Below are 24,181 nucleotides of genomic sequence, written 5' to 3'. Positions count from 1 at the left end.
TGTGTGTGATGTTTTAATTCTTCACTGGCCGGCACCTAAAATACCATCAATACTTCCACCTTAAAGGTATATTTCCCTTTAGTTTACATTTTATTATTGTCTTGATTCTCAGATCTTCAATTAAATCATACAAAATGTTTGTTTTATTGTCTTTGTGCCAGGAAATTTACGAGAAACATTCTTTTTCACATATAACTGACTGAACAAGTATGACGAAACAATGCAGATTAAATTCATCTACAAGTTTATTTTTTTGTCTTGGCATACTTATAGCTAATCATTTACTTTTTTCTAACAAAAGAAGGGAGCAAACAAACATGGTTAGAGGCATGAACCATGGCCAGGTGGTTAGTAATGTGTAGCAGAAGGTACATTCAGATCGCCTGTTGCACACACGTCCTCCTCAGGTACTACCAACCCCTTCTACACATAAAAAAAACACAGAAATGAAGAAGAAGAAGAAGTCTAAAAGGCAGATACACCATGAGCAGGAAGTGAGTTTCAGTTTCGTGTGGAGTGATGGTGTATAAAAATATAATACAGAGCAGCAGCACTGCCTGCATACCTGAGTTACAGCTGGCTTTCATTTCCCCCATCACTTATAGCACTTGAACAGCAAATGAAGGAAACACCATGACAAAACAGTGAATTACAAACAGAATTCACACTGAACTTTATGATGCACAATGAACAACTCAACAACAAGAACATGTTCTCATCCTTGGCACTTTATCTGTCAGGCAGAACCAAACTTTGATGACAAGTATTACTGACATACATACAATTCACTACTGACGAAAACAAAAGTTGAACAGAAAGTTAATGGATACACACACATGGACAAAAAAAAAGGGAGGGTTTGAAGAGCCAGAGGGTCGCCAGTCTGTTATGTGGATAAAGTTGTTTGCTTGGAAAGTGCAATAATAGTTTTTTCCTACAGAGCAAAACACAAAAAAACCTTTGCAGTGTTGTTCCCTTTAAGAACAACTGAAGTCCATAGAAATGGTAAACGTGTGGCTGGTGTTTGCTCAGTACCGCCATGAAAATAAAATCGAGTGTTTCTCCCATAAAACATCTGGAATTTTATTTTATTTATTTTTTTTAAAGTCTGTGAGTGTTTTATGATGAGGAGACAAATCACCGCAGATCCATCATGGACACGGTGTCGTCAGTGATGGTGACATGTCCCGCATGCTGAAACAAAGACAAACACAGAGAGAGTCACAAAGACCGGCCTTTATACAGCTCCATAAGAATGAATGGGGCCTCAAAGAAGCCCAAAAATAGTACAGGTCACAGAGTTAAGACAATAATTTAGAAAACTGACCTCATGGTTTATAATACAATGGCTTGATACAACAGATACAGCCCCCTTTGTAGATGGTTTACAGCTTTTAATTTGACACTACAAGGACATTTTTGATTGAACACATCCATCAAGTAGCAGCAGAGCCTCTTCAGAGGGACATATCCGAGGACTACAGGTGCCACCGAGGGAGGATGTCTTTAACTCAGATCCATAGGACGGTATGGGTGAAACGACCTCACTGCATGAGCTCATGGTATCAGTGTACTCACTGTAAATAGAGGAGGATCTTTGCTGTGAGGGTGAAAGCCTTTCTGTTTACAGCTGGAGATTTCATCCGTTCCTCGATCCGTCAACCTAAAGTAGCCGATTCTGAAACAAACACAATCACACAGTCAGCAGAGACGACACATACAAACTTGGGATGTCCCGATCAGGTTTGTTTGCCCTCGAGTCCGAGTCTGAGTCATTTGATTTTGAGTATCTGCCGATACCGAGTCCCGATCCGATACTTTCAGGACTCTCTATGAAGGCACTCATTGCAGCAAAACCCGTGTGTGTGTGTGTGTGCGTGTGTGTGTGTGTGGCGCTACCGCCACACTGGGAGATTTCACACACACATCGAGGTCTCAAACCCAGGACCTCTCGCGCCAAAAGCAGCTGTCATAGCCCTACACTACAAGACACAGAGCCACCCTGCATAGAAGGCATTAACTTTGACAGCCCTGATAAATATATATCCGAGTCCTGATCGGGAGGTAATGTCCGATTCCGATCGAGTCTGAAATCACGTAATCGGGCCCGATTTCCGATCACGTGATCGGATCGGGACATCCCTAATACAAACCATCTAACGCTTACAGTGACTGGTCACTCACTCGTTGAACTTGGGCGAGCAGACGATAGCGATGGCCTCAGGCAGCATGATCTGGTAGGAACAGTGCGTGTGGAGGTCCACGCTGGACAGGAAGGCTGTCTGTGTGGGGTGAGTCTGAGAAGGAAAAACAAAGCAAGCGTGTCTTATTTAACTAGTTTTAGGTCCAGCTTCCACTGACAGGACAGTGTAACTACAAGCTTTTGATGGAGCTTCTCCTTCTTTACTCACGTGTATCCATCCGAGCGTGATGAGATCATACTGGTCCTGTATGAGGAAGAGCTCCTCCTCGTTTTCTGTGTCACAATAGTCAGGTCCGCCACACTGCTTTGGTACGATGACGTGGGTCACAGTAAATGCATTTCTGGTCTGGAGCAAACACAGAGAGAGAACATCATATTGTTACATCCATTAAATTATGCATGGCCACTGTCCGCCAAAAATGCTATCCAAGGACACTGTCTGAACAAACTGAACTCTGAGCACAGACTGCTTTGCTCCAAGAGGGAAATAAAGCTCTGTCATGCTCATAAGAAAAGAGCTTTAAGTTAACCCGACCGACACATTCAAACAAAAGCCTCAGCTGCTCCGGGACAATGAGAGAAGTGTCAGATTTTCTGGTAACCCTCTGCGCTGGGAGGTCAGCTGACGTCTCAGTTCATTTAGAATGTATAAAACCACATTCCTACAACATTCACAGCCTGGTGAAATGAGAGTTAGGGAAAACGTTTTATGGCCATCTCATTTGTACTCATTTGGTGCTTCCTGTGACTAATCTCTTCAGAAGGGGCTTCAGCACTGCTGCACTGTTCCAGCGTCTTACCAGTTTGCCACACAGGATGCCACAAGTTTCTACAGCTCGGCTTGTGTTGGCCTCAGCCAACCTCAGAAAGCTCCGGCACAGCTCAGCAGGAACAGCCAACTGCCGAAGGGCATCCACCATTGTATCTGTAAAAACCATGTAGAGGAATACAAAAGACAAGTCAGATTCTGCTGATGTTCTGAAACAAGGCATGGTGTAAACAGGAAATTAAGTAAGTCAGGGGGAAAGAAATCAGCTCAGAAGAATAAGTACTTTAACACAGGCAGCATTTAAATCCTCTGAAGGCCCAGCCCCTCGTGTCACAGGCACATTAACTCACTGTTGTTTCCTGGGCTGACCAGAGATCCAGGCTTGAGGGAGCGGTCGAAGGTGGGCGGGCCACTCGTCGGTGTACCAATGGTTGTGGGCGGGCGGTTATATTGGTGGTAGTTGCTGCCGGACAGGTCCCCTGGGCTCTCAGGAGGGGTGGGGGAGACCACTGGGGGGGGGCCCTGGATGCCCGGAATGAGGGGTGTGTCGGGGGCAGGCGCGGAAGGCGTGGCAAACTCCAGGAGCACTCGCTGACGTTCTTTCTCCAGTTCTTGGCGGCGGATCATTTCTTCGAAGGCACTGAACTGCTCCTGCTCACGCTGCCGCCGCTGCATCTCGGCCACGCGCTCCCGCTCAGCGTCCAGCGCTCGCTGCTTGGACATCTCCCGCGCCAAGGACTCCTCATCGGCTTTCTGAGGATGGAACACACAAACTCAGTGTCCGCTGTTTCTATAGTATCCATATGCTATAGCTGCAGTTTTGTAGGGGAGTAACTTAATTTCAGTAATGTAAATGGGCCAATTAATGGTGTTTATTACCGAATGGTTAGACGGGTAAGTGTTTCAGTTTACCTTTTTGACGAGATATTGCGCATACTCTTGTTCAAATCTTCTCAGAAGAGCTTTTTTAAGAATCTCAGCTTGAGGAAATGCAACATCCTTCAGTTTCTGTGGAAAAATGAGAGGAAAATAAAAAAGCATTCCTTAGAAACAATCAATGGTCCAGAGAAGTATAAAAATGTTCAAGCACCTTAAGTGTGTCCTTCTTCTCAGGAATGTTAGCCGTTTTATAATCCCGATGCTTAGGAAGTTTTTCTATAAAGAGCCTGAGTGAAAGACAAAAAACTGTCTTAACAGATGAATATAAACCTATGACCTAAAAGTCAAATGAAATGACAAAGCCTCTTTGGGGAGCGTCTCTGTACGTTTTCTGTTGTTGCTTTAAATTTAAATACTCACGTGATATATTTATTATAGAGGACGAAGGCGTGCTCAATGTTGCCCTCCTCTGTGTAGATGTTAGCCATGCGGATCATCTCCATGCCTGACCGGAAGTAGCGGCGCGGAGGCACGTCCTCATTAACTTCCACCGAGCTCCCCTTCTTGGTCAGAGCACGGACCCGCTCCTCCGGCGGCAGGCTGATATCATTGTGATCCGCCATCGCGAGAGAGCTCAACCTGGTAGACTGGAGAAACAGGCTAAAGGGTTAATGTGCAACTCAACAATGCAGGGAGTTAAAAACCATGTGTCTGTACAATCAACTGTTCATTCATACAAACAAGAAATCCATGTGTTGTTGTATTACAGGTCAATAGCAAATGAACACTTTGGCTTTTCAGCAAACTCAGTGTATTTATTGTGAATAAACTCTTGGATCTCTGGAAAGCATGTGTGCATGTTTAAAATAAATTAATTCCGTAAGTGTGCACAGACACACAGTATCCTGTATAGACTCACACAAAGAGGCAGTGTCCTGCTCTTCACACCCAGTGCCGAGGCCACAACTGAGTCTGAAAGTCACTGAGCATATTTAAGGGGCGGAAAAAAGCCACTGACTCTGCAGGGAGAGGACATCTCGTATGACTTGATGTTTCCTACTCCTTTTTAATCAAATGAGAATAAATGTGAGAAAGCTTAATCAGCATGCTGAGTAAGAGTCAAGTGGCGTGTATTGATTCGGCCATGATAGCTCCTCGGCGAGCAGGCACAGCCCACAGAAACAAGTGAGAAGGCCAGTGGTTAACAGTTAAACTCTTAAAGAGGTGTGGCACTGATAATATATAGGGTTGTAGACATACTCTTATAAGTGCTATTGAGTGTTATCAGCGAAGTGTTCATTTAGCACTAAATCTGTTTTTAACCAACGCTTTTTCCCTTCAGTTAATTAATAGATTAAAACACTGAGATTATTCGTCTCATTTTAACACAAACTACTTAAATCTAAATTACAGTGAAAGTACAATAATTCAGCTTCAGTTTTTTATGTGATTCTGATAAATGTGTCAGCTGTGGTTAGACAAAAAATGACATACTCAAAAAAATAGGCAAGTTGTAAAATACAGCAAACAGTGTACAATGATGTTGGAAGTTTAGTTTTATGTTGCAAGCACATACATGTCATTTATTCATGGTAATAATCGGTTTAATATTGTTTTTCTTTCCTAAAAGAAAGAAAATATTTAAGATTGTGGAGGACTACATGTTTATGATTAAATGGTATTTCTAACCTACAGGTAAACTGCTACAAACATGTCAGTTAGCTTTGTAAACCATCCTCCAGCTAACTCTGAAAATAATCCACACACGGAAACTGTGGGCCTTTCCCAGCTGCAGTGGTGAGTCACACAGCTTTACCCCCATTTCCTCAGAATTCATCCCGGTGATGAAACACTGTGGGTGTCATAAAAGATATGTTTTCCCTCCATACACCGTATTGACATCGCACCCTGTCATTCAAGTGATCGATGTCTGTCACCGACGTCGCGTTAGCCGCGCTAACTTAGCTAACCTTACTTTACCAAATACGAGTTTCAAACCTGCTGGCAAACACGGGTGGAATTTTATCCACACACTTACCCGATCGAGCCGTAAAAGTGAAGCCCCGGGGACCTACATACAGCTACATCAAAGCGCGATCAAATTACAGAGTCCTCCTAAACCAGATTGCTTCAGTGAGCTACAGCAGCATCTGTACACTTCCGCAATCAGAACAACTTCCGCCTGACGAGTCATTACGTCAGAGGGGAGGACTATCGATTTGAGATCAAATATTTGTTCAATTATTTTATAAGGGATGCTTAATTTCCGCTTTAATAGATTAGTATATCATATTGTGTTTAAAATAGGTTTTATATGTGTATAAATTTATGTATAAATGTTAATTTATTTTTTCACAACGCATGCGCAGAAGGCCTTCTTTCAGTCTACATAGCAGTCAGCAGGTTCTGTCTTATTTAGCGTCTTTAAATCATGATACTTTTTTTGCAGGAAAGCACATTTTAGCTTTATGTAGCTATCTAGCGCCCCCATGAGGTCACATGAAAAAGGTCACATATTTAAGCTATATTTTAGCTCATCTGCTGTGTTAAAAAAACCTCTTCACTGTAACCAGAGCAGCTGTTTTCTGTCATAAATTTAAAGTCTGTTTAGTCACATGTTTGCCATCATATCTCAGTAAAACGTATCATGGTGTGAGCAGTAGTTGTCACTGTGTGGACATTTTGAATACATCATCTATTGACATGTTATTGTTGTTTGCTTGTGCAGATTTCACAGCAGCTGGTTTATTTATTTACATTTACAGTCTTCAAACAGAAATCAAAATTTCAGACCTGGTTTGGATCGAAACACATTTTTTTCTTTTTACTCAGCAGTCATTCCATTTTCCTCCTTAGCTCCTGTACGGCTTTGGCGGCTTTTTTTTTTTATCTTTTATGTATTAAAATATTCATTTAAAATATTTACAGAAAACAAAAAACAAAATACAATAATTCATTCGTGTCCTAAGAGGATACCTCAAAACCCCACTTTAGTAACACCCAGGTGAAAATATTTTCAGAAACAAAAATACACGATTTCATTCTCTATGTAAAATAAATTGTGCCCCTCCAAAATCTTTGCCCGAAGGCGTGCTCCCCTACCCACCAGTGCTCTTACATATTGTTTTAGTGTCAATGTGAAAAAATCCCAGGTGTTCAGTTTCCGGTTTTCCTTCAGTTTTGTGTTTCTTGTGATGTATATTGCATGTTTTGCGAATTGTCCAGTTAGGTTGATTATTGTATTGTTCTTGTAGTTGGATGTGTCCCCAAAGAGGAGGAACAGTCTCCACTCTTCCTCCTCCTCCCATGCCATGCCTGTTCCATCCTTGAGGAGGGCTCTCAGCCTCCTAGGAAAGGGGGTGAGCGCCGGACAGTCCAGGAACATGTGCTCTATGGTTTCCTCCGCTGCTCCGCAGATAGCACAGCCCCTGGCAAAGACCTCCTTATTTATCTGATGCAGCACGATCCCAGGGTGTGTCTTTCTGTGTCTTTGTCTGAAGTCGGTGTTATAGACATTGCCAGGGGCTGTGCTCCTCCTTAGGGTGGCCCAGATACGTTCTCCGTCCGTCTCCGCACATCGGCGGCTTCACAGCGGCTCGTTGGTCTAGGGGTATGATTCTCGCTTTGGGTGCGAGAGGTCCCGGGTTCAAATCCCGGACGAGCCCATCATTTAGTTAAAAGCAAAAATAATTTAACAGCAAATTACGAACATACACACACACAAACTTATACATCTCTCTCATGCAGAATACTCTGAATAGTCTGACATGTAAAAATCTGAGTTTGTTTTCCCAGTAAAAATGTCACAGAAGTTGGCTTGTTTTTTTTTTTTTAAATGATATGTACAGCCCTGGTGAACAGCCCTGTGAGTGTGTAATTTTTCATTTCTGCACACAATGACTGCATTTAATATATATTCAGTTATTGAAAACTGAGTGGTGCAATTGAATATTTTCTGAATATATAGCCTTGATGTATATTGAGTAGAATGAAATAAAAATAAAATAAATGCTCAAGCTCGTATAAATACAATAAAATAATTTAAAAAATATTAGAATAAAATAAAAAAATAAAGATATTTTCACTCTAGAGTGAGTTGAGTTGTTGCAGTACCTGGTTGTCTACCACAAGAGGGAGACACGTCCATTTTGAAACCCCCGGTGAGCAAACTGTCGACGTCACCGCTCAAAATGACCTACCACATCCTCCACGCGCTGCTGCTGTGGCTCGTTTGAACCGGAGGACGACACAGGGATAAAACTTCCTTCAGTCCGGTCGTAGTTTAATGAACGCACCGGCGACACTCCGACATTTTATTCACCTGAATGTGACTCTTGACACCCGTGGTGTCAGAGTCGGAGGGGCGCTGCTGCCGAGAGGAGGAGCCTGCATTTCTGCCCCCCTTAGCATCATCATCATCATCATCAACATCACCGGGTAAGCTAACCGATAATAAGAAGCTAGCTAATATACCTGACACTGTTTTAGCTAATCACTAAACCGACCAACACACGTTAATTTGAATGTATCCACCGTGTTTGCTCACTAACACAAGTCCGTGTCTGCAGCAGGGCGCTGCCGTGGAAGCTAACAAGCTAACATTAAAATGACAGATCAAGTTTACACCTAATGTAATCATTCACTCCTCCATCACTGCTCGGTTTCTGTGGTAGATCAAACAACCTGTGTGTGTGTGTGTGTGTGTGTGTGTATCCGGGCAGGAAAACGTGTAGCGACGGCCCGTGGTACCACCAGCCCATAATCTGCTGCTGTAAACTGAAGAGACGTTACATTTAAACTGATGGCATCTAATGAAGGAAGACGTTTAAGACTCTGTTTCACAGTAAAACCAGCAGTTGAGACTACAGTTAGTGCACAGACGTTCATTGAGACGTCACGTATTTTCACAGTATTTCTGGGAATCTAGTTAACATGTCTGAACAAAACAGAGAACACCCAGAACACTGTGTGTGCAGGTGTGTGGGTTACACATGTCTGTACCGGCTCCTTTAATGTGTCCAGATGTTTATTCAGTAATTAGTTTGTTTGAGCTAGATTAAAGAAAAAACCTCTGGAATCTAATTATAATGTTTAAATCTGAAAAGTGAATAACGCCAGCAGTTTGTGGAACTCCCATCAGCCCCTGTGCTCTGTGGCTTTCTGACCTCTAAGCCAGCTTCTGGCTAAAAGTGAAGGGGGGGGGTTGGTGCCAGTGGCTGACACGTCTCAGCCTTTTAATTTAGAGGTGGATGGTCCTTTGTTGTAGACTCAGGATGACTGGAGCACACTGACAATACATGCGGTGAACCGCCACAGAGCCCATAGCCACCTCTCTGTCATCTAATGACAGTGTAAGTTGATGATAACGACCTGAGGGCCGAGTAAAGCAGTAATTAGGGGCCCTGAGCAAAGGTCGATGAGTCAGTGACTGACTTTAACCTGGTCCTTATTCCGGTGGCATATAAAGTGAGAGCTGTGTGTGCTGACATGAGAGCTCAGACCGGACGCTGCCTGGAATGAAAGAAGGATCTAGCTGCTGTTTTGTGTGTCTTCATTCATAAAAGGTATGTTGTTTTAAATTCTATTAGTGGTGAAGGGATGTCGCTATGTGTTCTGGGAGCTGGAGAGAATACACTAACCTTTCAAATCAACTAGAATCAGTGTGCACAACATCTACTGTAGATGTACTCCAGAAAGAGTCCAGCATAAGTTCCTAGCCTGACTCAGGAGTGCAGAATGTTGTTGTGATTATACAATGATTACTGTCCAAGCTTTCTTTTTGTTTTTATGGTCTCTGGTTCATAAACACTATGCAGTCAGGTTTTAGGGCTCGAAGGGTTGATTTATATTTCCATATATAAAGCAGTTTATATGCTAATTTTGATCCCTGTAAAGTGAAAGTGGAGTCTATCCAGATAGACTAAAGCATTATGCACATCAGACGGAATCGTTTGTATGAATAAGTAGAATATTTTAACCTCTTCCTGTCTCAGCAATGTAGAAATAAACTTGACTGCTTTGGAAAAGTTCCACCGGTGCAGAGAATCACAAGGGGAAGAACATTTTAGTTGTGCTGATAAAGGCAGTGTGTGTGCTCCTATGCTAAGAGATTCTAACTCTCGAAGTCGTTACTGTTTGTGCCACCTTGAATATTCACTAATTTATTCACTAGGTGTGTGGGTTTTGAGTGATCACTGATTGTTTGGTTATATAAATCTCCTCAAGCTTAACTCCTGTGAGCGATCAGAGTTTTTTTTTTTACGTCTGCTCTGTCATCTGGTGGGGCTGATGATGATGATGACGACGAGGGAAAACTGTGTTTACACATGGGTGTGAGGTGTAACAGTAGTGCTGATGACACAGATGATAGTTTGCTGTCCTGGTATATATGCCTTAATCACCACATGTCTTTGTTTACTGACCTCCATCACTCACATTTCCTGGAGACAATGTTGAAGGCAGCAAGTGTACTTTGTGTCTTCTTATCTGTTTTCTTATCTGATGAAAACAATCATGACGGCCAGTAAAAGGCCAACCAGGCCAAGCAGGCCAGATTCTCAGAGGGGTGAAAGATTTAAAGCGGGTGAGCGAAATCAGCTGCCTGCCATTTGGGAGTCCAGCAGACTGTGACTAAACATTTCCCACCCTGTCATCCCCTTCTTTTTCTCCTCTCTCCTCTTTAATATCATGGCAGAGGCCTTCAGCGTCACGTTGAAGGCTGCAGACTGCCAGTCTCTTCCACCACTTCTTATCTCAGCCACTACAAATAGCCTTGGATTGCTACTGTACACACACACACACACACACACGCAGACACACACACCTGTTTATGCTCTCAGGCAAAACAAAATAGGAAAATGACTGTGGTTGTTTAAGAAGCTTCCGAAGCTTCAACTATACATTTTCAGTGAGCTGTTAACTTCTTGGAAGAGTGCAGTAGAGTCAACTTCTATCAATCAACATGCTATTAAACTCACCTTCATTTCTCATGGGAAATTTTACATGTATCACAGATCAATGAAATTTAGTCATGCCGAGAGTAATCGATCTTTCCTCATCTATCCAATCTGGCTTGAAGAGATGTTTGTGGAGTCAAATAAAAGCACTTGTTAGCTTCTAGCTAAATGTTTCCAGACACCAAATGGGTGTGTGAGCTGACCATGTAGTGTGAGAGGAATGAAACTATAATGAGATGCTGTAGCAGCCAACACCATCTGTTTGACAAAGCACGTCTGCTCAGTGCTTGTTGTGTGCAGTTAAGGCGGGACAGACACAACAAATGTATTTAGTTCTGCTGTTCTGACAAATTGGTCATTAATTCTGCAGATTTGCCAGTGTCTTTATTGCAACTTGTGGTGTTTTACATTCATGTTTTTGCATTAATATTTTATCTTCACACTTCTTCCTTGAAATATCCCTTGCAGGGGGAATATATTCTGAATTGATATTGCTACCTAATACAGATAGTGAACAGATTAAAGTGTTGTTTTTGCTTCTGTGTCACATTTACCCTGCTGGTTGAATACGCCAGTTTTAAAAAAACTGCACTGCTTATTTGTTGTGTGTGTGTAATTTCTGGACATGCCCTGTGCCGTCACTCACACCAATTATTGCTTGACACTCCTCGCTCTCTGTAATGCAATATAAATGTGGAAGAGGAGTGAGATATCATTTTACTTCCTCTGGCAGAGTCTTGGAGGAAGAGGAAGATGACTTATTGTTGTATGTTTATCCTGATGTCATATATAGAGATTTATGTTTTTCATATATAGGTGAATAGATCCCAATGACATGAAGGTGTATGGGGAAGTTTGTAGTATAAGATTTGTCATTTTTTTTACAAGGTCTCCTTGCTGTTTTCCACAGCAGCTGATATGGATGCATGCAGCTGCAGTGTTTCCCTGTCCGTCTCCACTGCTAGCCAACTAAATGACCTTCTCTTTAAATAGCTGAGTAGGAATCAACAAGACATGCTTATTGCAGTCTCAGAAATGAAACGATTGTGGTTTGGCTCTGCGCTTGACTTTGTAGCCTGTCAGTAGTGTCAGGTTGGAAAATCGATGGGGACCAGTGAGCAGAGAAAATTTAAGCTGGCAGCTGCGAGCTTCAGGTTTCTTTTTGTCTTTTCTTACTTCTTTCTTCCTCACCGTTGACTTGTAACCTTCATTTGATCTCTCTCTCTCTCATCTACAGTCCACTGCTCTCCAGAGGAGCCTGCAGGCATTTCTTCTTCTCCACTTGCTCTTCTCCCGCCGACTCCATCTTAACTCCCAGGTCACCTGTGGGCATCACTCTGTACGCTCGGAGCCTCCAGGCAGACAGGCTGAATCAGGCGCTTTACGCACCAGCTATCATTTGAGGCTCTGTAAGAAAAGGTGAGTGCTTCAGTACAAAAAAAAAATGAATGGGTCTGTTTATTCAGCTCGGCTTTGCATGTGGACCTGCAGGGTGCACTGAAATGAATGACGGCTCTGTGTGTTAGAGCTGGACTCTGGAACATTTTGAGTTGTGTGTGAACATTGAAATCTTATTTACATGGAATGCTCCTCCCACACTGCTTCAGGACATTATTTTTTATTCTTATCCTGCTAAGACTCAATCCTACAATTGGCCAATAATAGGCCACATATGGGTGGATAGTTTTTCCCGTCGGTGTCACTGATAATGTGTGTGTGTTACCTGAGGGTGTGCTGTAATTGTCTGTAATTGGTGGCTGTGATGATCACACTGGTTTCCTTGTCTCTCCCACAAGTGCTCTGTAGGGTTATAGTGGTCCTTTGTGTGAACTTAGCATCAACCCCCTGCCTATAATTAAACAGGATATACACATAGCTACATTGCACTTTTTTACACTTAAATTAGCAGGTTACTTGCAACTACGCAGTGTTGTTGTTTGGTGGCATGCACAGACTAATGAAGACATCTGTTTAATACTAAAATATGGCAGCAAATGCTTCATCAGATTTTATCAGTTATTTATTCATGGGCTGATATCGAACCTTTGCTGCTGCATTGAGGGGTTTCAGTTTATTCAAGGTTAATATTCATGCTTTCTCTCTCCACCATAGATCTACATTCCCTGTCTGCGAAAGAAGCCATGGTCATCTGGTCCTGTCATGGCCGTACCACTACGACCAGCCGCCTCCTCCTCCGTTCACGGCCAGTGTCCATCCTGACCCTGGCTGTGCTGTTCTGCTCCATGTGCCCCGTGATGGGTCAGGAGGAAACCCAGTCACCTGCACAGGTGCTTCAGGACCTGCTGTCACGCTTCGGCGACAACAGCACCATCACGGTGCCTCAGCTGCGCTCTCTCCTAGCAGCCCTCAGCCAGGGTCAGAATAAAGGGGACGGTGAAAGCGGCAGTGTGGCCGAGACACCAACAGCCACACCACCCAAATCCAACCACTCAAAGGTGCAACACGCTGTTGAATCTATACACTATGCATGTAACAGCTATATATTCCTTTTATGTTTTTATGCATGTAGAATGTTGTTGAGTTTTCAAGGTTTTTTTTTGCACAAAGTGCTTGAAAATGCTTGAACGTGGAATGGTATTAGATTCATAACAACCTGCTATCTGACTTAATAGGTCGCGTTTTCAGAAAATGAAATAGAACCATGAACAGAATGAGTCCAAGTGAAGCCACTCTGTATGACTCTTGCTTGGGCCTCTGCGTGGCTGTCATCGGCCATGTGTGGCCCCGCCCCCTCCTCTGAAAACAGCGTCCTGACTGTTTCCACATTGAGACTGCTGTTTTAATGAGCGCTGGCTAGAAATTAAAATTTATAAACCTCACATCAAACGACAAAATCCCCAAGTAACGTCCTTCAAAGTCTGTCGAAAAGAGCTGGTGCAGCTGTCCACCAGGAGACAATCTGCACTCTGCAGTTACATGAAAGTAAGTGGTAGAAAATTACACACAGTGCTGCTGATTTGTTCATGCAAACCGCTATAACGTTAGAAACTAAAACATTCACCAAACGTTAGCCCAATGCATAATTATGCAACATGAGTATAGACATTACAGTAGCAAAGTTGTCACGGGCCAAACATGCCTTCCATGCCAAGTCATGCCGATATCATGAAGAGATTAAAAACAGTAGAGGCAGTCATTTAGGACTTATCAGACAACCAGGAAGGACACCATAAAATAATTTATGAGGTCTAATCTGAAAGCAGGAATATATGGACAAGAGGAATCGTAACCAACCAGTCTTCCTACAATCAGTTTCCTGACAGTGACATTGCAAAGCACTAAACTTCTTATTGTTTATGGCATTATACCATCAAATGTTTGTGGGATTCCTGCAGGTAGTAAACAGATTATTGTTAGCTGTTATATATAATCTGAGCAGGTACAAGAGACAGGTTGGATTTCCATGCATTTGTTTTTTGTTTTGTTTCTGCAGACAGATGATCTGTGATGTAACAGAGAGTATTACAGCCAGCTCCTTTTGGCCTTATGCATGGAAGCTGACTTTTTTGACGTCACTTCTGTATTAACAGTGCATAAACCAGTTTAATGTGGCCATTCAAGTTAACTGACACTTAACTGAAACTCTCTCCAAACAAGGAGGGTAAACGCCTCAAGCATGTTTTAATGTAACATAATCGCCTCATGTGGACATCGCCTTGTGCACATAGAATTTTGGTGTTGTATTATTTACCTGTGGCTGAGGTCCTGGGGCTTTGAAAGTAGAAGGGTAAATCCAGATTAAATTCTGTGTGGAAGAAGCAGGAGCTACTGGTACCAGGTAGCTCAAATATTTAGCATATTTCCCATGCTTAGTGTCAAGGATGGTTGACTGGCTTACTCGCTGAACTCGCTTTTGAAATAGATTGACGCTGCGTCATGATGTTGTAGCAGCTTTCTACAAAAAGAACAGCAGGTTCGGCCACATTTGTGCTGCTGTCTTCAGCTGTGTGATTATGACAATAGAAAGGAGCTGAACCTGTCTCTGTGCACTATTACTCCTGTATCTCTATCCGTCAATGAACGCCTGCAGTAGGAAAAAAAAGAATCGTTTGTGCTGAATTTATTCAGCCATTGAGTGAAATATTGAACACATTTGGCAAAGTGATGCATACACATCGGGTTGTGTAGTGAGTCACGGCCAAAAAGCCTCTCTTATGTTGATGGTTGATGATTCTGCTTCACTTTTTCATCCCCAGGAGCTGAAATCTTAACATGTTTTTTTTTTCCATCCCCATCTGTTTTCTGCCAAAACAAGTTCCCATTTTGTTTTGGCTGCCCAACAGTCCAAAATCCTCACATTTGAGAAGCTTGTGACTGTTTGTTGTTGCCAGAGGAAGAGCAGTTCATTTGGGTTTTTATGAATACACCTGTTAATGGACCGATCCAAGTGCAAACTAGTGCCAAATGACATTTTTCTACTTGTGGAACGGCAGTTACCACTGATGCCACAGCACAGATTGCTCAGCGTGATGCTGTTTATTACTTTTGTTCATCATTAGGCAAAGTTTAGACATCAGAACATGATTTCCAAGGAGGAAAAAAAAATCTTAAGATATCTGTGGTCCTTTTAATAGTATGTTTCTGCTGAAGTCGGCGTTGTGTGCAGTAATACGTCACTGAATGTACGATGCTAACTGTCGGCCATGTTTCCATTTCCAGTGCCTGCCTGCAGACACGCTGGCCATTTACAGCATCGGTGAGCAGTCACGACTGGATGGGCGGGGTTTACAGGAGCTGTGCCCCACCATGCTGCAGCAGCTGGATGCTGGAACCTGCAAGGCCCAGAAGGAGGAGGAGCAGAGCAGCGATGCCTCCCCCAGGCCTACCGATGCTGAAGGTGAGCGCCGAGTGGTTAACTTAATGTTTTAGGTGCTTGTCTGCCCTGCTGATACTGAAGGTGTTATTGTTTTGTCTGCTTCTTAAGGCGTCTTATCTTTCTGCAGCTTTTTCATCTGTTTATTTGCAGTTTTCTCCTCACAGTCCTTCGTACAGCCATATTGTGGGATCAGACATTACACTGAGGCCCGCAGAGCTCATTCTTTCATCAGACCAGGGGCCGTATTTACAAAGATTCTTAGCATCATCATTCTCAGAATTACTCACTAAGATCAATCTTTCAGTCTGCTCCGAGAATGTTCTTAAATCACTTTTAAGCTAAGATTCCTTGCCAACAGTTTTTTGGCTAAGATAGGAGCTCTCTGAGAGGATTCAGAGAATCTTAAAATACGTCCCCTGAACTCTTTAATATGTTGCCTAGAGATAGTGATATCAAGTTGTCCCTAAAAGAGATCAAAGCCAAAATAAGCACGCAGAGTTTGCCAAGGCTCAGATTTCATTTCTGTACAGTCAGCATATTCAGCATGCAGCGCTGATCTCCTCCAGGTGAAAGACAGAAGAGACAGGAAGGCTCCTCTTTCCTGCAGTCATTGTATGCAGACTGCTGACTGCACAGAGCCAGCAGGACGTCCTCCACAGTCCTGGAAGCTATTTTATCTGCTTTTTTTTTCTTCTTTAAAATGTGGGGTTCACTGTTGAAGTTTCGTGAAGTGAAACTAAATTTGCCTTTCAGTGAGTGGTGTTTATAAAAAGCGAGGTAATTACATACTTTGGAGATTTTCGGTCAACTTATTTAAGGTTTTCCCTCCAAGGCTGCTGCAGCACTGATGTCCGAGAGCAGCCCGGCTTCAGGAATGTTATGTTTTTATTGATGCTAGAACATCATTAAATGTTTATTTCAAGTCTAACCTCTAACAGTTTGTTGACAGGTGAAGGAGAAAGGGCCCAGAGCTTGCCGTTTATCTCTGCCTTCCCTATGAGAAATGTGTTTTCCCTTATCAGCCACTCATGTGCTCTGAGCTTGCCTCACACTCACCCCTGGAGGCAGCTTATTTTGGCTCTGGAGCTGTTTCTCTTTGGCTGAGCTGCGGGGATCTGCCAGCAGTGGAGAGGCAAATACCACTGAAATCCATCTCTGCTGCAGATTCACTTATCTATACCCATCTTTTTCTCACTGTGTAAATGTATTTATCAGATACACTACGCAACAGATCTCTTTTCTTACTGACACATTTTTACCCCATTTAATGCTGATGTGGCTTCTCTTGATCTACCGCCTCTTCATCACCACTCCTGTCTGCTGCCTACAGATGCAGGTTTCTGGTAGCATTTGTTTTATTTGTCTAGTTCAGATAGGAGACCGTAATGTTTTGTGCGATGTCTGGAGTTCAGGTTTGAGGCATTTTTTTCTGTCTTTACGTGATATGCTGTTATTTATGGGCACAGAATCTGTTTTTAATTCACATTAAGATGTAAAAAACAGGCAAAACTGGCAGACTTACACTTTTAAGTGGTGCTTAAAACCAGAATGACTCACTTATGACAGAAATTTCAGGGTGTATTTGGTTGCAGAGTATAAAAACTGGAGTGTAATGGCTGCAAAAATGCAAATAATTCCATATATATGGGTGTTTTTACAAGATTTCACACAGAAGTTGACATAATAATAATAAAATGTCCTTTTATTTGCTTCCTTCCAGTTGAATGTAATGTTGTTGTGTGGTGATGCTGTGCTTCAGTCCACAGTGTTTTGGTCTAATATCAGTCCTCCTTCTTCCATCCATCCTCAACTCCAGTGTGGGGTTTCTCATTCTTGTGTGTGACGGTGATCAATGCCTTCTCCCTCACCGGAGTCTTCATCGTGCCTCTGATGAAGACCCGTTATATGAAGCATGCGCTCACCTTTTTCATCGCTCTTGCCATTGGCACGCTGTTGTCCACTGCCATCCTGCAGCTCATGCCAGAGGTTTGCTACCCAAGCTGTACATGCATGCATCTTTCCACATCCCACAAACCTTCGTTCTTCACAACACAAACACCGAAGCTGAAAGCCTCTTTTAGTTAACCACTAGAGTGTGTCACTTTGTTGTGTTGTAAGCTGGTGCACCCAAGCACTCCTTTGTCTTCCTCTCGTCAGAGCTCTTCCCATTTCCTCTTCCTGCCTTTATTTTTGTTTCTCAGACTGCAGAAGGCTTTTGGCTCTTCTGCCACCGCATCCAAAATCATGTGTGTCTGTGTGGACGCATGCATTATATGTTTATCTGTGTCTGCACTTTGTGAGGCATTGGGATCTGGGTCAGCTTCAGCTATGAGGTTTTATCAGAGGGAAAAGTTCAGTCCCCCCCCCCCCCCTCCTCCTCCGTGTTAACAGTACTATGGCCGCTCTATTTAAAGTTCAGTTGCTTCCCTTTGTCAATTGTTCCCTTGTCTACAGTGGTGGTGTTTAGTGTTTACCCCGAGGCAAGGGTGCAGACACACCTGAGTGGAGTAGGACAAAGTGTGTGTGTGTGTGTGTGTGTGTGTGTGTGTGTAATTAAGCTTCCTTCCTTGTCACAATAAATGCATGGGGTTCCAACACTACTTCAAAGAGTAACCAATGATTACCTTCCAATTGAAATGGTGGTGTCACTTTCGAACTGTTCGTTGATAATGATGGTTCCTTTTAATATATTTTTCCTCAGGTTGATTTCATTCAATTCTTTCTTCCTTTCCAGGGAGTTGAATGGTTGGTGTTTTCTAATGTTTTTTTTTTTTTGGTTGTTCCTTACCTGGGTAATTAATCCAATAATTTCTGCACTAACTCTGCCTCCCCCCCTTTCTTCTCTCACCTTCCCCCCTTTCTTTGCCCTCTTGTTGATCAGTATGGGGTTATGGGATCCTGTGTGTGACACTGATCTCTCTGTGCTCGCTGGTCGGGGCGAGCGTGGTGCCCTTCATGAAGAAAACCTTTTACAAGCGACTGCTGCTGTACTTCATAGCCCTGGCCATTGGCACGCTGTACTCCAACGCCCTGTTTCAGCTCATCCCAGAGGTAGTGTTGATGCTGCAGCTTTACATATTCTAAAACAAAAACTCAACACAGTGCAATCACTTGAACCTTATCTTACCTGAAAGCAGAACAACACCTACAGATGTTGTAATGTTTCATGAAATGAAGATTCTTATTGGGAACTTAACCTCAAGAGTTCAGGAATCTTTCAGTTTGTTATCAAATTAAAAAAAAAAAAGATTACATTAATGGACATTTCCACTGAAATCTGCAGCAAACATGTTGTGGATATAGACGTGGGAGGAACGTCACCCTGTCCCAAACGTTTTGGAAATGTGTTGCTTGGCAACAGCAGAATGATAAACAAGAACTTTCCACTTATCAGATTGTCCCATTTAACCAATGTTGGTGTGACCTTCAAAGTCTGCCACATCTGCAGTCCAGGAAGGACACGTCCGTACAGAACACTGTGTCCTTAGAAGGGTGCAGCCTCTTAAATGGGACACAGCTACAGAATGTCCAACCTCCATACGCACACAGATGAGTCTTCACACACGAGACACACATCCATTCACAGGTCTGTTACCTTCACAGAAGCGTGAGGTTCTACCTCGGTGTACTTTAATGAAGTGAGTGTAGATCACAGCAAGTAGAGTTCAGAATGTTTATAGAATAGGAGGACTCGATGAATGAAAGCTACTTTGCCAGAGTCACGCCTAGATAGACAAACAGCGAGTGAGCTTTGATTAGCATAAACACTTGACCTCATTATCACCTTTTCAACATTTGTGCCAATGCCTAGTTATCAGTTATTAGTCGCTTTCATTGATCACAGATTGTGACAGAAGGTCAGAAAATCCAGGTTATTGGAAGACATATGTCGACTGTAGTTGATCACTAATCTTCACTGTAGAGGACGAGGTTAAACGTATGAATGAGTGAAAGGGACTACAACAGGAGGTTTTCCCTGTTTCTTATGTACATTCAGTTAGGGAAAGTTTAACTGTGTACACGCTGCAGCCCTGCTTAAACATTGTTTAAGCACACACACCCATCATTACCAGGCATACAGCTGTTGTGCGATTCATTATATTACTACACCGGGATGTGACGCCACAATTGTACACCTGAAACGACAACACACACAGTTCCACATGTGCAGTGTCTGAACAAAAGGCACCAGATATAAAGTCTGTCCTTCTCTTTAAATGACGTTCAAACATACAATACACAACAAAATTTACTAAACACTGATCTTCAGTAATGGCACTGACACAAAGTAACGTCCTCTTCCTCGTCCTCCTCTGTCAGGCCTTTGGTTTCGACCCCATGGTGGATTTCTACGTATCAAAGTCAGCGGTGGTGTTCGGAGGCTTTTACCTCTTCTTCTTCACTGAAAAAGTCCTCAAGGTGCTTCTCAAGCAAAAAGATGGGGTGAGTTCCTACAGAGGATGTCATGTCGCATGTTGTGTGTTTAAATGTTAAGTGCTGGTACTTTGGAATATTTCAAAACTCTAATATATAATCTAGATTAAGGTTCAACAAAGATGGCTGTGAAGGATAAACGTTTAAAAGTAGAATGATTTCAGAATCTCATATGATATTTAATGTTGTAAGTTCTTTAATTAAGCAGATAAAGTCTTTGCTTCACACATAAGATAAATATTTTACAATAGGACTAACAGTGATTGTATTGTTAGCCCAAGCTAATCTATGTTAAACTCAAATATGTTCAGTTACAAGTTGATACAGCACAATGTGAGAAACTGGACCTTTCAGTTATTTGTCAGCCCTCTATATTGTACTTGGCCCTCACTGTTAAAATCTGGTATTATGCACTACAAAACAGAAAGAAACAGATCAGAATATTAACCTTTATTGAAATGTTATTATAGGTAAAGGCTCAGATCTTCAGAGCACCTTCTTGACACGCCTTTAAGTAGTTCCCTCTGGCTCTATCTGTCCATCTGCAGCAGGATAGACCCGTTGAACAAGATGAAGTAGGAATCATGGACAATGAGTAAATTCATTTTAAATATGGAACCACAGTAAATGATGAGAAGAGGATTGTGTGTATAATTAAAGCGCACAGGTTGGCTGTTTTAGCTCTTCCTGTTGTCAACAGGCACGTGTCTCTCCGAGGACACACGTGCCGGCCACATGATGTTCGCCAGATATTTATGGTAACAGAGAATCATCAATCAAACAAGTGACAGATAATTCTCTGAAGTTGAGGAGGCCCTCTTTCCCCTGTGTCTCAGACATTCGCTGCCTTAATAACCAAAGAATGCACGCAAACAACAATGTATGACTGCAGTTCCTCTGAATTTACTTCAGATGTCAGTCCCTGGAAGTAGCCTGGGAAAAACTGTTAAAGGTGGTAAAGACCGTCAGTGAGCTACAGTCTAATGGTGCTTTAGACACAAACACAGGAGGCAGAGCTGCTCCACCTGGTGGTTACTCTGCTGCTTACAGACTGTTTAACAGCTGACACGTTGACCTGCTGATCCAATTACAGACGCTCTTTAGTCCACAATGACATCTGCTCTACGGCTGCTGTCAGTTTCTTCCTCTTCATCGCCCGTTCTTAAAACATAGTGGAAACAGAAAGGTCAGAAAGGAACCTGCTGTGGTTTAGTGTCCTTGAATGTGTTATATCAGTGTCCTTGCTGAGTTTTTAAATGTGTTTCCAGAACGTCTTGTTCCCTCCTCCACTATTTATCAAAGGTTATTTTAGGTGTCAGAAAGGATTTTTCCACATCTAATGATCTAAAATCTCTCTCAGAGCCACGGTCACAGTCATTACTCCGGGGAGAAGCGTTACTCGGCTCCTGACGGGGACGTGGAGGAGGGTGAGAAGGAGAAGCTGCAGCAGAACGGAGAGGCCAGCAGTCTGGCTCTGGGCAAGGTGGATGCAGGGGAGGGCGAGCTGATGCTCAGCCCTGCACAGACCCCACAGGTACAGTTTAACAGCGTCAACAATGTCATAGTCCTTATGTGATGTTTGTGCAAAACAAGGTCTGTGAACTATCCCTTTAATTTGTATAGCTGTGCATCAGTATATGATTATTTAAAAACAACCAAAATTGCTTCCAGGACTCCCAGAGTCCCAACAGCGGAGGGCGGTCTGGCAGTGGTGGTGGCTGCTATTGGCTGAAGGGGATGGCTTACTCTGACATCGGCACACTGGCCTGGATGATCACACTGAGCGATGGCCTGCATAACTTCATTGACGGCTTGGCCATCGGCGCCTCCTTCACCGCCTCTGTCTTCCAGGGCGTCAGCACCTCCGTGGCCATCCTGTGTGAGGAGTTTCCCCACGAGCTGGGTGAGTCGGGGTGTGACAGAAGCCATGTGCTGTTTGTTCAGACGCTGATGTTTGTCTCTCTGTGCGTCTGCTCACCAGGAGACTTTGTGATCCTGCTGAACGCCGGCATGAGCATACAGCAGGCGCTGTTCTTCAACTTCCTGTCGGCCTGTTGCTGCTACCTGGGCATGGGCTTCGGCATCCTGGCAGGAAACAGTTTCTCCCCCAACTGGATCTTTGCTCTGGCTGGGGGCATGTTCCTGTACATCGCTCTGGCAGACATGGTCAGTGTTTACTTTCCTCAGGTCCAGGCTTTGTTCCAGCAATGTGGGATGTGTCACTTGTTTCAACTGTTGTTAAAGATGTGACTTCTGTAAACGAAAAGTTTAAAAGCCTCCCTGTTTCCTGCCTTTTCAGTTCCCAGAGATGAACGAGGTGAGTCGTGAGGAAGAGGACGCCGGCGGCAGCAGCTTCCTCCTCACCTTTGCCATTCAGAATGCTGGCCTGCTGACGGGCTTCTCCATCATGCTCCTCCTCACTATCTACTCTGGACAAATCCAGCTGGGCTAGCAGCAGACTGCGCTCCCTCGCTGTGAGAGGAAACCTGGGATATCAGCCTCTAACGGAGGAACTTTTCACTCTTTATCTTCCTGGAGTTTTGGGGGGATCCGGTTGTGCGGCGGGCACGCACAGTTCTATCTAGACAATATCTAAGACGCTGCTTTTGTGCGGTTCACACATGCAGTAGAGTCGGGGGTTGGTGGTAGTCATCTTTCCTTAACCTTTTCAGCTGCTCCCTGTAAAAGCCTGAAAACATCAACTGAAAAGCAGTCTGCAGTGAGCTGACGTGCAATACTCACCCCGTCACACAGACGCTTCTCTCTAGACTACTGATCCGCCATTTTGGTTTCTGCTCTGTGTTTTCTCTCCTTCAGTCATCGGACCTGCAGAGTATTTATATCAGTGAAAAGCACAATCAGGTAACAGCGGCTGTGTCAGTCTGTGTCCTTCTCTTCACACTGTCCATTCCACACCAAAAAAAATCTCTGAACTGGACCTAAACTGGAATTATTCTCAGCAGCAAACTTCTAGCTGTCGATTTTTATATTTTTATACATGTGAAACATGACTTTGAAGACCAAAAATGGGCAGACCATTGAGAATGGTGAAGGGCTAAAGTGATGTTTGGACTCTTCATTCTGGTCAGCGTGGATTTAGGAAGATTTTAGTGGTTTTATCCAGATTAGACTTATCGACACTGAGCATAGTTTACCATCTGTGCCCTTTATTCATTTCGCATTAAATAGTTCCAGCTTTTTTATTCCTCGTGCTCTCTGATGTCTGTCTCAGATCCCGTAGAAGAGTTTTTGCAGACGTATCTAGTCTTTTACAGAATACTGTAATCTCGTAAACACGCACACTCTGTGACCTTATTAATCCATGACAATATGAACAGAGAGATCATCTTATATACTGTATATTTTCTTATGACAAACATCCGGCTGCAGTCTATGAATTTAAGTGAACATAAGCTCACACCAGCCACACACCTACTGAACATTGTTCTCTACACTAAATTTTACATTTTCACCTAAACAAAATGAGGACAATTAACTTTATTGGAGACTTGTCTCTGTCTCAACTCTGACAGATTTGGCACCATCGTTCTCAAACATCCTAACTGAGTTAGGACTGTGATGCTAAATGTAGCTGCAAGCTGTGTAAATATCTCATGTTAGCAATGATGTTAATTTCCCAACACACACAGAGCAAAGACGTCCTTCATTTTATATTCAAGCTGGTTCTCAGTTTGAGCTCATTATCTTGGCTGTAATTTAGGGAAATGTGAATTATTTAACACAAATTCTATCTGCATTACTTTGCTAATGGATATAATGTTGAATATTTTTGATTCTTGATCAAAATAAGACCTCTGAATATGGCCTGGTGGGAATGGTTTTTAAGATATAGATGATTTAATTCCAGTTTACAGGATGTCTTTTTTCTGAAGCCATAAAACTGCTTTACAGTTTATGATGTGAAGGGGACCAGTTGTTGACCAGTTTCACACCATAGGAACGTCCTGCTTTACTGTAAACCACGGTGTGTATGATGGGTTAGATTTATTGATATCATACAGATTATCCTCCTTTTTAGATTAGAGCTGTAGAAGATTAGTTATTAGAGGTAGAAACTGGACTCCATGATAGGCTCATTTGTT

At 43.0% G+C, this 24,181-nt stretch overlaps 2 protein-coding genes and 1 non-coding gene across 7 annotated transcripts; 2 read left to right on the top strand and 1 right to left on the bottom strand.

The window, feature by feature from the left end:
• Positions 1-564: 564 nt before the first annotated feature.
• Positions 565-6,027, bottom strand: LOC114440942 (STAM-binding protein-like A). Its single transcript, XM_028413621.1, has 10 exons — positions 5,890-6,027; positions 4,272-4,498; positions 4,063-4,138; positions 3,885-3,980; positions 3,323-3,725; positions 3,004-3,128; positions 2,412-2,549; positions 2,185-2,297; positions 1,579-1,678; positions 565-1,194 (listed from the first exon to the last, which is right to left on the bottom strand). Exons 2-10 carry the CDS (start codon positions 4,472-4,474, stop codon positions 1,138-1,140), a joined length of 1,311 nt encoding a protein of 436 aa, XP_028269422.1. The 5' UTR covers positions 4,475-4,498; positions 5,890-6,027; the 3' UTR covers positions 565-1,137.
• A 1,417-nt stretch (positions 6,028-7,444) lies between these two features.
• Positions 7,445-7,516, top strand: trnap-ugg (transfer RNA proline (anticodon UGG)). The gene has a single exon. It is a non-coding gene; the product is annotated as a tRNA-Pro (tRNA).
• Positions 7,517-8,019: 503 nt separating this feature from the next.
• On the top strand, positions 8,020-23,903 carry slc39a14 (solute carrier family 39 member 14). Of its 5 annotated transcripts, none has more exons than XM_028413595.1 (10): positions 8,020-8,288; positions 12,045-12,226; positions 12,920-13,263; positions 15,488-15,665; positions 18,526-18,695; positions 19,965-20,087; positions 21,439-21,612; positions 21,750-21,981; positions 22,060-22,244; positions 22,378-23,903. In XM_028413595.1, exons 3-10 carry the CDS (start codon positions 12,949-12,951, stop codon positions 22,528-22,530), a joined length of 1,530 nt encoding a protein of 509 aa, XP_028269396.1. In that variant the 5' UTR covers positions 8,020-8,288; positions 12,045-12,226; positions 12,920-12,948; the 3' UTR covers positions 22,531-23,903. The 5 variants fall into 5 exon arrangements, with proteins under 5 accessions (XP_028269396.1, XP_028269397.1, XP_028269398.1 ...); XM_028413596.1 differs by lacking the exon at positions 18,526-18,695 and adding an exon at positions 17,461-17,630; XM_028413597.1 differs by lacking the exon at positions 8,020-8,288 and adding an exon at positions 9,311-9,415.
• Positions 23,904-24,181: the final 278 nt, after the last annotated feature.

This window comes from Parambassis ranga, chromosome 9 (genome assembly GCF_900634625.1).
Source record: "Parambassis ranga chromosome 9, fParRan2.1, whole genome shotgun sequence".
NCBI lineage: Eukaryota > Metazoa > Chordata > Actinopteri > Ambassidae > Parambassis > Parambassis ranga.
The sequence above is the reverse complement of the archived record's forward strand: the minus strand, read 5'-3'. Positions and strand labels throughout refer to the sequence as shown.